Consider the following 13966-nt stretch of genomic DNA (forward strand, 5'->3'; position numbering starts at 1 on the left):
TGGATCTGTTTCTTCATTGGAGAAGCAGCACCTCCTTCTAACAGTAGCAACTGAATCTAGTTGCAATTTTTCTAACATGCTTCTGCTTTAGGTTTTTCTTATGTCACTCCATACCCTCTTAAACTTTACAACATGAGTACCACTTTCCATTATCTCACTTCTGTGTACTCCTCTTATCTCTGGCCTTTTTCCTTTCCCCTCTTTTTTTCTCTATTTTTCAACCAATGTCATTTTAACTTATATAAACCTGTTAGGGTTTTCCATATTCATTCCCTGTGTACTTGTAATGATACTAATACGTTACTTAGTGACTACATTTGAAAGTTATGTAACAGAAAAATGTCTTTACCCCTAGACATTTTTAATAATACAATGGAACTACTGTTTGCCCCTAAAAATGCCAACAGGACTATTACTACATATTTCTGTATAATAATGATGATCAGATATTCAAAAGTTTAATATTCTCAATTGCTCAAAATATGTCTGTGTTAATCATGTCAGTGAGATCAGATTTCTGTAAATGAATCCAGCATTGCAGCCTTCATCAGTGGAGGTAATTTCGAAAAAAGATATGAATTCCTAAACATTTAAATATACTGAAACAAGGTTCACTCCTCATGAATATGTGCATCTGAGTAAGATAATGAGACATTGGAAGAAGTCAATTTCTAAATGTCATGTTTCATTAATCATAAATTTGTTATAAAGAAATTTTAATGTTATTTATGGCATCATTATGCACATGTAGGGCTCCTATGTAGCCATGTTGGTATCAAAGACTTAAATGATGGAGTTAAGGTCTTGACTAATCATCTCCACATCACTTTTAACATTATCTTCTCTTTTTTACTTCCCACACAAGCTACAAACAATGACTGGTTGATATAACATGTAGGCATCAGATTGAGATGGATGCCACAAGGGGAGTAGACTTTAAATCTTGGAGATTATGTAGAATATGAGTCATTTTTGTGTTGTTTGTTTTAAAAGGACATGGCACCTTCAATGTTCCAACAAACTTCATTCTCAAAACAGATGAAAGCACATTTTTTTTTATCAACCAAAGAGTAAATCATTTCTTTGTGAAGCTATTATTTACCTCTGAGATTTATGTAGGGCAATAAAAAACAACTAATCTAAAGCTGTAGAATTGCACTCTTGTCATGATCTATGTAAGTACTGACAGGCAGTTCCACCCAGCCGAGACGCGGGCTGCTAGGATCTGGCTTATCACAGGGTATCTTGCTCAGCAGTTGCCTTCACTGTGCTTTCTCTGCTTTGATGAAGATGGCATCCAGCAGCACCTATTCTTGCTGTTGGCATATCGAACCCGTTTTCTGAACTAATGAAGTTAAACAACTAAATGAAAATTTTATAGATTTTAAAATGTAATGAAAGTACAGGAAGGCTGTAAGTGTGCTGCACCCAATTTACTCTTCAGTGTGTCTGATTTGCCTAAAATCCTTTACTTGCATTGATGGGCCTGCAAAATCCATTTTAATGTGCTCTCCTCCATCAGTGGTTAGGTGAGGAATAAGATACCAACAAGCAAACTAGCCAAGCAACAAAATAAACTCAAAAACTATGCAAAAATCTAAGAACTTTCTATAAATATTCCAATGAAAAAGAGGAAAGAAAGATTGAGGGTAACAGAATATAGTTTCTAGTCAGAATAACTTTGATTCTTATAGAACAATTCAGCTGAAATCCATGTCTAATGTAGTTTTACTACCTTCAGGGTCCCAAGGGTCTGTGTGCCAGGCTTAAGGGCTCTTTCTTTTGAGCTCTTGAGACCCTAGCACCGGCTGAACTGTGCCCCCTCTCCAGAGGTCTAAATCCCAGCAACAAAAGGTCTCTCCCTGCTTTCAAGTTTTAGTAATTCCAGCCTATTCCCTTTGTTCCCCAAAGTTTAAGAATAGTGGAATTGCCTGTGTTCCTGCTTCCATGATACCTTCGAGTTCTCTCTTTGCCTTTTCAGTTCTCCAGTATCCACAATTCCTTATATCATTTATCTCAAACTAACTAGTGCAGTTCTGTCTCCTGACTAGACCATGACTGGCATAGGCCCTCTCTACCTAAATATACCATCATAACTTTCTGAGCAGCCACCCAGAATGGTACAAGGGGAGTGTTACTCTAGCACCCTCCCAGGCTTTCAGGTATGAAGTGGAATTCATACTTCCTCATCTCTGGGGTTTATTAACCTGAGTCTCCACTTATCCACCACTATCACCCAACCCTCAGTCTTACCAGAGTTCATCCACAATGTGGAAGAGCATGAAATAGGCCTCATACTCAAAGGAGCAACTCCCTTGCTATGCTACTCCTCTTTATCCTTCCAATTCAGGACAGGCTTTCTCATTCAGCGTAGCACGAAACATCCTTTATACTAAAATTTTCCTATTCTCTTTCTTACAGTAATATTCTTGTGTTTCTGCCATCACCGTGAGAAGAATATGCCCAATGATCCTGCTGGTCCTGAGAGTCACCCCAATCCAATGGCAGCATGAAGCAGTTTCCTCAGCCTGGGGTAAGTTTCTCCAGCTGAGCTGCCAACTCACGAGTAAGTCTTAAATGATTTTTTTTTGGATGCTACTAAGGTTTATTATTCAGAAATAGTTAACTAATACAAAAGTTGGGCCTCTTAGTCAAACTATAGTTCTACAATATTTAAAGAAAAGTGGGTATTAGAAAACACGTTTCATTCTTTTTAGGGCTTCATTATAGAGCCATGCCCCCCACAACTACTGTCTCTGAAATTAGCTTCAAGAAGTATTTCCAAAGTAAAAGACTGAACATTTAGTCTTTCCGTCTTTTCACATTCCTGATATAGCAATACCATGCAAGGCAGAGGGTACCTCTGGCTGAACAAGGTGAATGTCACTTACCAGGAAATATTAAAAAGAAAAAGACATTACTATATTTCAATATATGCTCTTCATTAATCTATGGGTAACAATGAAGTGAGTCTTATAAGCAATAATACACTTATTTCTTACTATGACCCTATCAGGTTATCACTAATTTCTATCCCTATTTAATATTTGGAGAAACTGAGGTTTAGAGTAGTTGCCTACACTCACCCATCTATAAGGTAGAGCAGAAATTTTAAAAGTATTTCTGATTGCAAAGCTTTTGCTTTTAAACTTGAACCTATTCAGGGATGATACTTAAAAGACTTTAACTCAAATTAATATATATAAAAATATAAATTAAAAAAAATTTAGTTTGAAAATTTCCTTTATTCTCAACTCTGTACTGTAAACTATTTATCAAATGACAAAAGTTATAGTTCAAACTGTCAAATAATTCTAATTTCAAGTCATTTGTTAATTTTTAGAAAACACGGGTAAAATTTTTTGTGATTTTTTTGATACCAGTTGTCACTAGCCAAGTGATTCCTCTTTCTGAGCCATAAATTGAACTAAGAAAGTATACCGAATTCTTCTAATGACTTTTCCACTAAACTGATAACCATTAGTTACTTTTTCAATAACCAGAGGGATGTTATTAATTCAATGTTGTTCATGATGCTGAATCCTCTATAAGTTGCTGCTAAACAGAAGTTGCATTAAAATTTTTTAAAATATAAGGTTCTATCCCTTATGACAGTGTCCAAGATCTTTAGTGTAATACTTCTTGTTTTAAAGGACAAAAATCATTTATTATACTGCTATATTTATTTTAGTCAAGCCTAATTTTTCAAGCCAGAGAATAGCATAGAAAGACCCTTAAAAGGTATAACTCTATTGCTGAACTGCCTCAGTTTGAATTCTGATTCCTCCATTTAAACTTTAAACTCTGTGCCTCAGTTTCCTCATTTTTAAAGATGACCAAAATTATAGTACTCAAATTAGTTAATATACATTTTAGAATGGTGTTTGGCATAGAGCAAGCACTACATAAGTGTAAGCTCTTATTTTTATTAGTAAAACTAATTTAAGTAATATCTGTGACAGACAGTGTTGGGTGTTCTTTTTAACAATTCACCTCAGTAAATGAAGGTGAAGTATAACAGATTCTCAGGGGTGATTCCCCTAACACACATTCAAAACTAAAAACTTCAACACCAGCAATCTTCCTTTAAATCCTATGATGGGTGGGAAGAGTAGATTTAGTTGCATTGTACTCTTAACCTGCATATGTTGCCCTCTGGCATTTTAACTGTATTAATGAAGCTTCTTGGAGAATATCCACTATGAGGGAGTTAGGTTTTGTTTCAATGGCTGGAGGCCTCTGAGGCTATAAAAAAATCTCAAGGTCATCTGGTTTGCCAAATGGCCTCAGGATGAAGGTCAACTTCAGTGTTCTACTTGCCACTCTGGGTCCTTCCTTAATTTACCTTTTAGCCTATGTACTCCTTTCTAATTCTAAGCAGAGTTCTTGAATATGTTTTGTTTTTATTTTATCTAAAATTTTGGTTATTTGCAGGGAATGGATCAGTTCAGGTAACAGAACATCATAATGACATTCCAAATGCATACTCATCATTAACTCACGAGTACTACATTGATTTTTATTTTAAAACAATATCTTCACATCATAAATAAAAATTAAATCACACTCAAGTCTAAACTAAACAGTAAACTTATTCTCCTTGACCTCTCTCTGGTTCCATTCCCAGAAATACAGTTGACCCTTGAACAACATGAGGGTTGTGGCACTAACCCCACCTCGCAGTTGGAAACCTGTGTATAACTTTTGAATCCCCTAAATCTTAATTATCCCTGGGGTGGAGCGGGGTAATGGGTTCCAAATCTGCCAAAGTTAAAGTTCTCTATATAAAATGAAATAAATCAATGCATACAGTAGGACCTGTATCCATGGGCTCCCAATCAGGAATCAAACCAGTACAGGTATTTACTGAAAAAAAAACCTGGGTACATGGGCCCATGCAGTTTAAACCATTGTTGGTCAAGGGTCAACTGTTAACTCCTTTTAGCAGTGATTGGTTTTATTTAAGTTTTTGTTTGTTTGTTTTGTAGTTACCATTACAAATATAATATAAGGCCTAACACTGTAATTTCTCAATTTTTTGACATCTGTTCACTCTGAAATTTGACACATTTTACTGCCTCACAACATTTCATCTCTTAATTTTATTACTTGATAATTGATATTAATGTTTCTAATATTTATATTTTTATATTATAATTAAGACCTCTGTAATTTGTATAGATTGATTTAAAAATCAATCAATAATATTAAAACAAGACTAGAATAACACGATTATTAACCCAACTAGTGTTGCCAAACACAGAGAAGGAAATGAAATTCTGTCACTAAACCCCTGACTCTTGAAGAATGTCCCAAGCATGAGCTAAAAATGCCTTCTTTATTAATTTTTCACTTTTCTTTACTTCATACAGGAAATGCTCAGTTTCCATGTTTTTCTAGGTTTATGTCATCGTTGGCTTGCTTTCCTTTTTTCATTTTGCTAGAACAAAGGTCTTACATGTCAGAAAATTATTTTTCTTGATGTATTTAATTGAAATTTTAGGTAGAGGCAGAATTCTCAAATTATTTTCAAATTAACACCAAAATTACTGGTTATTGGATAATTCTCAAATTAATATCCAAAATTATTTTCTCTCAGAAATGTGGGAAAATATATAACATCATCTCCTAGCTCTGAAATGTTGCTAATGCTGCTGAGAAAGTGTTGATCTCAGTATGTTTCTCATCGCTTTGTAAGTGATTCAGTCACTTTTCTCTCTGGAATCCTCTAGGATGTTTTGTTTATTTCTAGTCTTCTGAAAATGCAAAACAATGTGAAAAAATATATGTCTTTTAAAATTCCTCCTCCTTGGTATTTTCTTGAACTAGTCTAATAGAAGGTTTATGTCTTTATTCAGCTCAGGATAACTTAACTGTTGTTTACATCAAATACTCCCAACTACTATCTCAGCAACTACTATTCTGCTTCCGAAATGTCTAATAAACAGGTGCTTGACTTGTGTTTAGCCTCCATTTATCATATTTTCAATCTCTTTGTCCTTTTTAGATTCAACTAATGCTTATGTTGTAGTTTTTAAAATTATTTCAATGGGAACTTGTAAAAGGAAGAGAGATGTATATGTGCTTTGTATTTCATTTGAAAAACGAAGTCTGGGTTTTTAAATATTTTTACATGAAACTTCTCTGTAAAATGTTGAAAATTAAACTATATGCCTTCCTTGAAGATTGAAGCATACCATATACATAAATTTTAAATATATGAGAGTTAAATGTTCTAATAATTTAGTAAGAATTATAAAATTAATTTCATTATTTTATATGTTTGACATCAACTTTGATTTGAGATCAATAATTTGGTTTTTCATTAGATACGTATTATATGCCTGCATGTTTGAAGGGTAATCTCATTTGCAAAAGGGATTTAAAAACCAAAGTATTCTATGTGACTAGACTATCTTGCTTCTTAGGTAAGCATAGTCTCACCCAATATTTTTATTGCCAAGTGTTTCCTGCCAAAAAAATAAAAAATAAAATAAATAAGTTTCCAAATCCAGTTAGAAACAAAGTTAAAAGGGAAACATGTAAATATTAGGTAGGAGCAATTGGTAGAGCAACTCATCTTTCTTGAAAGCAGATCTCTATCTGTTTTCACTACAAATATAAAGTATGAAATATACATATTCATTCCCATGGGTACCTGCAGAGATTCACATTGTTTTTCCTAGTAGCTATAATATTATGATAGAAATGACTATGAATCCATTCTAAATATTCCTAAGTGTAAAAGCTTTATATTACTAATAAATAACTATGACACTTCACAGCGGATCCTAAGGTGTGTACGACAATGATTCACTTGAGAAACAGCACAACCCTTAAATTCCTCAAGATGAAGAAATGATCTATTAAAACAACACATTTACTTAACAATTATGAGAATGTCTTATATGTCAAGAACACTACCAGATGATTTTAAACTGTCTTTGGAACTTATATCTACAAAAAAATCTCATACAACCTGATGCTAATTTTGACCCCATCTCTTAAATGCAGTCAACTGATGCTTCAGAAAACAATAAGCCCATTCCTCAATGGCTCTCACCAAATTAATTTAATTCCTATTATTTCCTAGACATTTACAGCTATACTAATTTTAACTAGCATTGCATTTGTGCTTTCTTTAAATTAGTTCATTCTAATCTTATACCAGTTATTTCATCATTGAATGCTTATAAATAAACTCTTGGCATTGTGTACCTAGTAGAATTATTTCAGCAAGCAATGCCAATTTTCTGGTTGATTGACTACGTTTTAAACCCTGGTTGATGATTCTGTTTTGGTAATTTGTTATTATTAATATCTTACAATGATGGTCTAATTTCTATTAAAATTTATTTTAACAATACCTATGCACAGAAGCCTAACTTTTTAACTGTAAATTTCACTTCGATCTTTTACTAAATTTAATCTGAATGAAATAGTCAAGCATTCATTTTTAAACTTTATCTGCTTTCCTTATTTCTATTTATTCAGTACCTAGAAAAAATGAATATTCATTTAGAAAAGTTCATATCAACACAGTTTAAAATTCCGATTAATGGGGATAAAAAAATCACTGAAGTATCTAGTGTTTCAAGATAGATTCAAATTGAAAAGAAAAAAAATTACATTCATGACTAAACTGAGTTGTATCTAAAGTAAACCTACTTCATATGTAACATGAGCCCGGTTTTCCTACATGTCCTAGGAATGAAGGCTCTCTAACCCAACAGGAGATGTTCCATGTTTTTTATTCTCTCACGGAACAAAGATGGACTTCTACTTTGCTTCAAAAACTTTGAAAATATGGAAGTATCATACTAGCCAAAGGTGTTACAGCAGGCTCCCACGTACCTCTCTCAGGTCATAATATAACATTCTCCTCTGTGATTGTTAGATTACAAATAAGTTTGGTTATAAAGGGTCTTCTTACCATATCAGATAGTTTAGTGGCTCTTTCTGTTCTTGACAAGAAAGCAGTACATTGACTAGTCAAGTGAGGAGGTTCATCAGAAATTCCACAGACCTGTGAATGCCAAAAAGCATACTGAAAGGAGTATATCACTTACACTTATCAATACAAGTGGCACTATAAGTAATAAGTTTGCAGTGAGCTCATCAGTATTGCTTTATCACTAAATACAGACATATATTCAAAAAAAGAAAAAATTAAATTGGATATAGAAGTAAAAGGCTTCAAGTTAATGAGATATTAAAATGGAAAAAGAGTTGATTCTATGAACCTCTAAGAAAGTAAGATGGATCTGCATACATTATTTAAACATATTAGGGGTGAGTTATTAGCTATACTCTAATGTCAAATACAGACATCAATTCTTGTTCTGTTTCATAACCAGGCAAGTTGTAATTTCTATACTATATCAGTATAAGATATTCAGCCAATTATACAGTAGTATTTGTTAATACTTAATTATTAATACATGAAATAAAAATATAATAACAATAACTATTTAAATGGATTTTGTGACAATCTTGGATTAATAAATTTTCTATTATTGGAAATGATCCACATTCTCTTAAATATCATAATTCTTTATATGAATTGAAGATGAAAATTAATAGTCTAGATGAAGTAGGTAATCAAAAATTTAATAAGCCATTATATAATCCTTGTAATGTGATACTTTGCAATTTATCATACAATTAAACCATTTGTATTCATTTAATAATTTAAACTAGAACCAGCAGTAACCACCTATAACCATTCTTTATGTATACAAAAGGGATGAGAATTTATTTTCCCATTTTTGCACGCTTCACTGTTTTTATTTCAGAATTTGACATTCATATTTAATACTTCAAAAATGTATACCTAGTATAACAGTTGGATATCTTTTTCTTCATTTTTGAAGAATATTAACCTGCTAAAAAATCCATCCCTCACATACTATAATTTTGAAACTATGTGCCTCTCTACCCTAAATGCTCAAATTGGTGCTTTTCCACTCTTTTTCTCATAATATTATATTATTATTCCTACCTAGTCATTCAGAAGAAAATAGATTTTATCACTTTCAAAAACAGAAAAATAACGGTCACATCTTAGAAATGTGAAAGCCAAAAATATAGAGCATCTGAGCCAGCATTATTACTTTGTGTGGTTTTATACTTATTGAAACTGCAAAGTAATTCATTTTTATAATATTATTACTATCATGTACATGGACAGGAAATTATAACATAAAGAAGTTCAAAAGCATTTTGCAATTTTAACTGTTTAGGGGAAGAAGTTAACAAGTGCAAGTGATGAATTACTCACTGGATGACTTCAGCTTTAGAGGGAATAAGTACTGAACAGAAGACATTTTTTACCCAAATAATTAAAAATAATAAAATCCAGATAAAATATAACAAAATCCTATTTTTAAAGGCCTCATAGAGTTGTGTATGCTTCCAACTCTATGAGCTGTCACTATAGACTAGACAAGAGGGGCAAAGATTCTGAAGAGGGTAGAACCTCTGAAAGGCGAGCTATCAATCTGCAGGTGCTTTGTCCCTGGGGGCATTTGTTGACAACGGGCAAAAGAGAAAGAATTGGGGTTTAGACCTGGCAAAGGGCTGTTGTTAAGGAACTGAGAAACAAGCTTATTGTGGTCTTGTTGGGCCAGAATGACAAAAATTGCAGATTTGAGAAGGCATAAAACACGTGGTCTGTCTTCCCATCAAGATGTTTGCAAGGGGATGAGTGGCAAGATAATGCTGAAACTCTAAATTCTAAAACACAGAGATATTAAGAGAGTTCAGAGAGAGGGGTGCTGAAAACATCAGGCTCGTAGATGAAATCCCCAGAGAACTACACTTTTAAAAATGAACAAGCCAGAAGTAAACTAAGTTCTAGAAAAACTGTATTCAATTCATGATTGGATTAAGGTGATCTCATCTGACTTCGGTCTGCCTTACAGAGAAAAGTATGAAATCTGTTTAGAAGAATATAACACCATTTAGAGTCTCTATATTATAAATAATATTTGGCATTCTGCTAAAAATTATGGACCATGCCAAAAGACAGATGTGCATGATAAATAATCAAGAGGAAAAAAACCCCACAGAAAATAGCAACAGATTGATAGGTGGTCCAGATATTGGAGTTAGCAGACAGGACTTTAAAATAACTGTGATTACAGGGATGTAAAATACAGTATGGGGAATATAATCAATAATGTTGCAAAGATTATGTAGGGTGTCAGATGGGTACTGGACTTACTGGGAAGAATCACTTCATAGATTATATAAATGCCTAACCACTGTGCTGTACACCTGAAACTAATATAAAATAATATTGAATGTCAACTATAATTAAATATATACGTATATATATTTACATATATATTTATATACAAATACACAGCCACAGGATATAAAGTATAGCATAGGGAATATAGTTAATGGTATTATAATAACTATGTATTATAATAACTATGTACAATGTCAAAGGGGTAGTAGACTTGGGGGGAGTTATCACTTTGTGAGTGGTGTAAATGTCTAATCATTATGTTGTTTTATACACCTGAAACTAATAAAAAGAAAAAAGAAAATAAAACCAATAAACAATAAATTGATGAGAAGCAATAAGCTGTCAAACTCACTTCTCAAAAGAAATAACAGAAGGCCCAGAACAATGCAATAACATCTTCAAAGTGTTAAAAGAAAATTTATGCCAACCTAAAAATCTAAACAAAAAAATAAATAAAATATGACTAGAGACATTTTTAGACAAAAACTACAATAATTAATCATCAACAGAAGAAACACTAAAGAGAGTTTTTCAGGCAGAAGAAAAATGATCCCAGATGGAAACTTGGAAATGCAGAAAGAAATGAAGCAGAACAAAAAGGGTAATTGTGTGGGTAAATATGAATAAATATTGACTTCAGGAAACTATATTCAAAGAGTTTAAAATATAAATAAACTTAAAACATTTGACAGTAATTAAACAACACTGAGGTAAAATGCTCTAGGTCAGCATTATTGGGAAAGCAGTAAAAGTAATCCTTTTTATTGGACTGCAAAGTAAAGAATGCATATTATAATTCTGGTGGTAACCACGAAAAGAAGAGTAAAACAATGCATAACTAAAATGTAATAAAGGGAGATGAAATGGAATAATATAAAAGCATTCATTCGAAAAAAGGTGAGGTAAGAAAAATGCTAAAATAAGTAGGCCAATAGAACATATAAAATAATATGGTTTATATACATACAATTATATTAGTAACCACATTAAATATAAATGGATTAATATTGTAGTTAAACACAAGGTTTATCAGACTGGGTTTTTAAAACTCTCACATTTAGGATGAATCTTTCCTTCTTATAGCGTGTAAACTACCAGAGTCTGAGTTATACCTAAAGGTAATTTTTAACTGATGATAATAAAAACAAAACATTGCATTCTTATTATGTTCCAGAAGCTAATTAAAGTACTTTACATAAATTGATCTTTTAACATTCACAATATACGTTGAGATATGCACTATTATGATCTCCATTTACTAAGGCATGAAGAGTTCAAATAACTTACACAAGGTAAGTGGCAGAGCAAAAATATATGCTCAAGCACTCTGACAAGACAGATCATGTTCATAATCACTGTGCTATGCTGTCTCAATATCTTCAGTAGAGAATAAAGAGTATTTATAATAAGGGTTTTTAAAAATAATGCTTGTAACTTACAATTTTAATAATTCTTTTTAATCTAAATGTCAAGTTACTCAGAATAATGAACTTCTAGCACATTTTAAACCAAATATAACAGAAATGTTCTAAAATCTACTAACATTCATGACGCATTTAAAATATATTTATATCAGGACTTAAACATTGTTAAGATGGTATTAGTCTTATGTGTTTTTTAACCACATTAAAAATATGTATACTTACATCAGACTGATATAAGTTAAAGACACATTTCAAAGGTTAAATGACAGAAACTCAAATTAAAAGTCTAGAAATCTAGAAAATCTAGCAATCTAGAAAAATTAAGATGTTTTAGAGTGTGCAAAGGCATGTTGAACTTGTTCTTATTGTAGCATCTCAATAATAAACTGGCTAATTTAACAGAAAATAAACTGACGGAAAAGAGATAGCTGTTTTGAGGAAGCTATCAAATGTACTACTGGGGCCTCCAGAAGCAAAAAATAATAGAAGGAAAATGTCTATAAGTTAAGGATATATGGATGTAAGAGCTATGATGGGTCTGAGATTTTTACCTACTTCAAGCTAACAAGTTAACCTGCCACAGCTTACTGATGCTGGCAGAAAACATGAGACTCCTGAGTCAGAGACAAAGGACCTATTACACATGGCATCAAGAATAGCACGAGCATCAGCATGCTTGCAACAGTGATCTTTGCCCTCAAGTCCTAAGCAATGTCACGTGCAGTAGCTTAATTTCACTCTACATAGGAGACCTCCCTTGGCCCTGGCATGAAAAAGATTGACAAGTTGATAACTTTTTCTCAGTTCCCTAGGTGGTAGTGCATGGCCCTTCTTAGTTGGTAGAGTAATTGATTTGTCTAGCTGATTCTGATAACAAACAAGATTCTGGCATACTAACTAGTTACGCAACCCCCAAGCAGTGGGCATTCTCCCCACTTCTTAGCAGGACAAGTGGTGCACAGCCACCCAGGATTTCAGCAAATAACAGGTCCGTGATGCCCTTACATGTCCCACTTTGCACGCACACTACAGCCAACTGGCTCAGCACGGGACTGCTCTAAAACTGTAGGTGCAGGTAACCCTTTGAGCCCCATTCATCATGGAATCAGGACTGCAGTTATTCCCAATGAACAAGAAATTCCCAGTAAGGGGCATAAGCTTGTGTTGATTGGTTTAATGGGGCCCTCAAATCAGACCCCCAGGTTGGTCCACACCTTGGCAGAGCACCTAGAAGACAGTCCAACTAGACTATCTATTGCAGATGAAGTGAAAGTTTTAACAAGGCTCCTCTAGATGAACCTGCAGAAGGATTATTAATGAGCCTCAGTACCTGAAGGGACAAAGGAATGCTGAGTCTCCCATCCTCCCAGTGCATGAGAACAATTGCACAGTGACGTGATATACCATGTTGCATGGAAGGAACTTGGAGTCCAAAGTGAGGCAGTGAGACACAAAATGAAGGGAAATTCAGGCAGCATAGAGATATGAGGGTAGAGAGCTAGGTAGGCACTACTAGGGATATTGTACTTAGACTTCTACCTTAGGTAATGGATGGCCCTAAGATTAGCAGAGGAAGCTTGGAGAGAAGGGAAATTATGGCAGCAGTGACATAAGGGCGTAGAGAACTAGGCAGGTACCAGGTTATGAAAAGGGCATTGTTCTTAGATTTAAATTTTTTCCTCTACCTGATAGAAGGCACAGAATTTTAGGCAAAGGGAGTTTATTAAAAGGTAGTGCCATTATTTGACATGTGTTTTAGAGAGATACTGCTTCTAATCATATAGCCAAATTTGCATTATTTTTTTCTCAGCTTTACTATGTTCTTAACCCACTCCTTAAGTTTTACCCATATGTTGTTATAAACGATTTCTCCCTCAGACTCTTGGGTGGTTGTTCACTTGTATTAAGATGTACTAAATGAATTTTGGGAACTTCTAGGTTATATATATATATATATATATATATATATATATATAAAATTTCTTCTTCCAGATTAAATAATGGTTAACTTTCTAGCCTGCTAGCTTTATCTAGTAAACCTAGCCTACCAGGGAATGACTCCAGCTTTTCAACTTTCTCCAGTAGGCAATATATATATATATATATATATATATATATATATATATAAAATTTCTTCTTCCAGATTAAATAATGGTTAACTTTCTAGCCTGCTAGCTTTATCTAGTAAACCTAGCCTACCAGGGAATGACTCCAGCTTTTCAACTTTCTCCAGTAGGCAACTATAGAATTTATCTAATCTTAGGTTCGAATTGTTTAGTAAGGTTAA

The 13966-nt window shown here is 33.4% G+C and overlaps 1 protein-coding gene across 1 annotated transcript in view; it reads right to left on the reverse strand.

Moving 5' to 3' along the window:
* Window positions 1-13966, reverse strand: part of STPG2 (sperm tail PG-rich repeat containing 2) — a gene marked incomplete at its 3' end in the record, with an annotated part of 232443 nt that overhangs the window by 120771 nt on the left and 97706 nt on the right. The window contains exon 8 of the mRNA XM_019661640.1: window positions 7934-8047. Coding sequence (XP_019517185.1) covers window positions 7934-8047 — 114 coding nt within the window. The remainder of the gene's footprint in view (window positions 1-7933; window positions 8048-13966) is intronic.

Source organism: Hipposideros armiger, unplaced genomic scaffold (assembly GCF_001890085.2).
Source record: "Hipposideros armiger isolate ML-2016 unplaced genomic scaffold, ASM189008v1 scaffold_357, whole genome shotgun sequence".
NCBI lineage: Eukaryota > Metazoa > Chordata > Mammalia > Chiroptera > Hipposideridae > Hipposideros > Hipposideros armiger.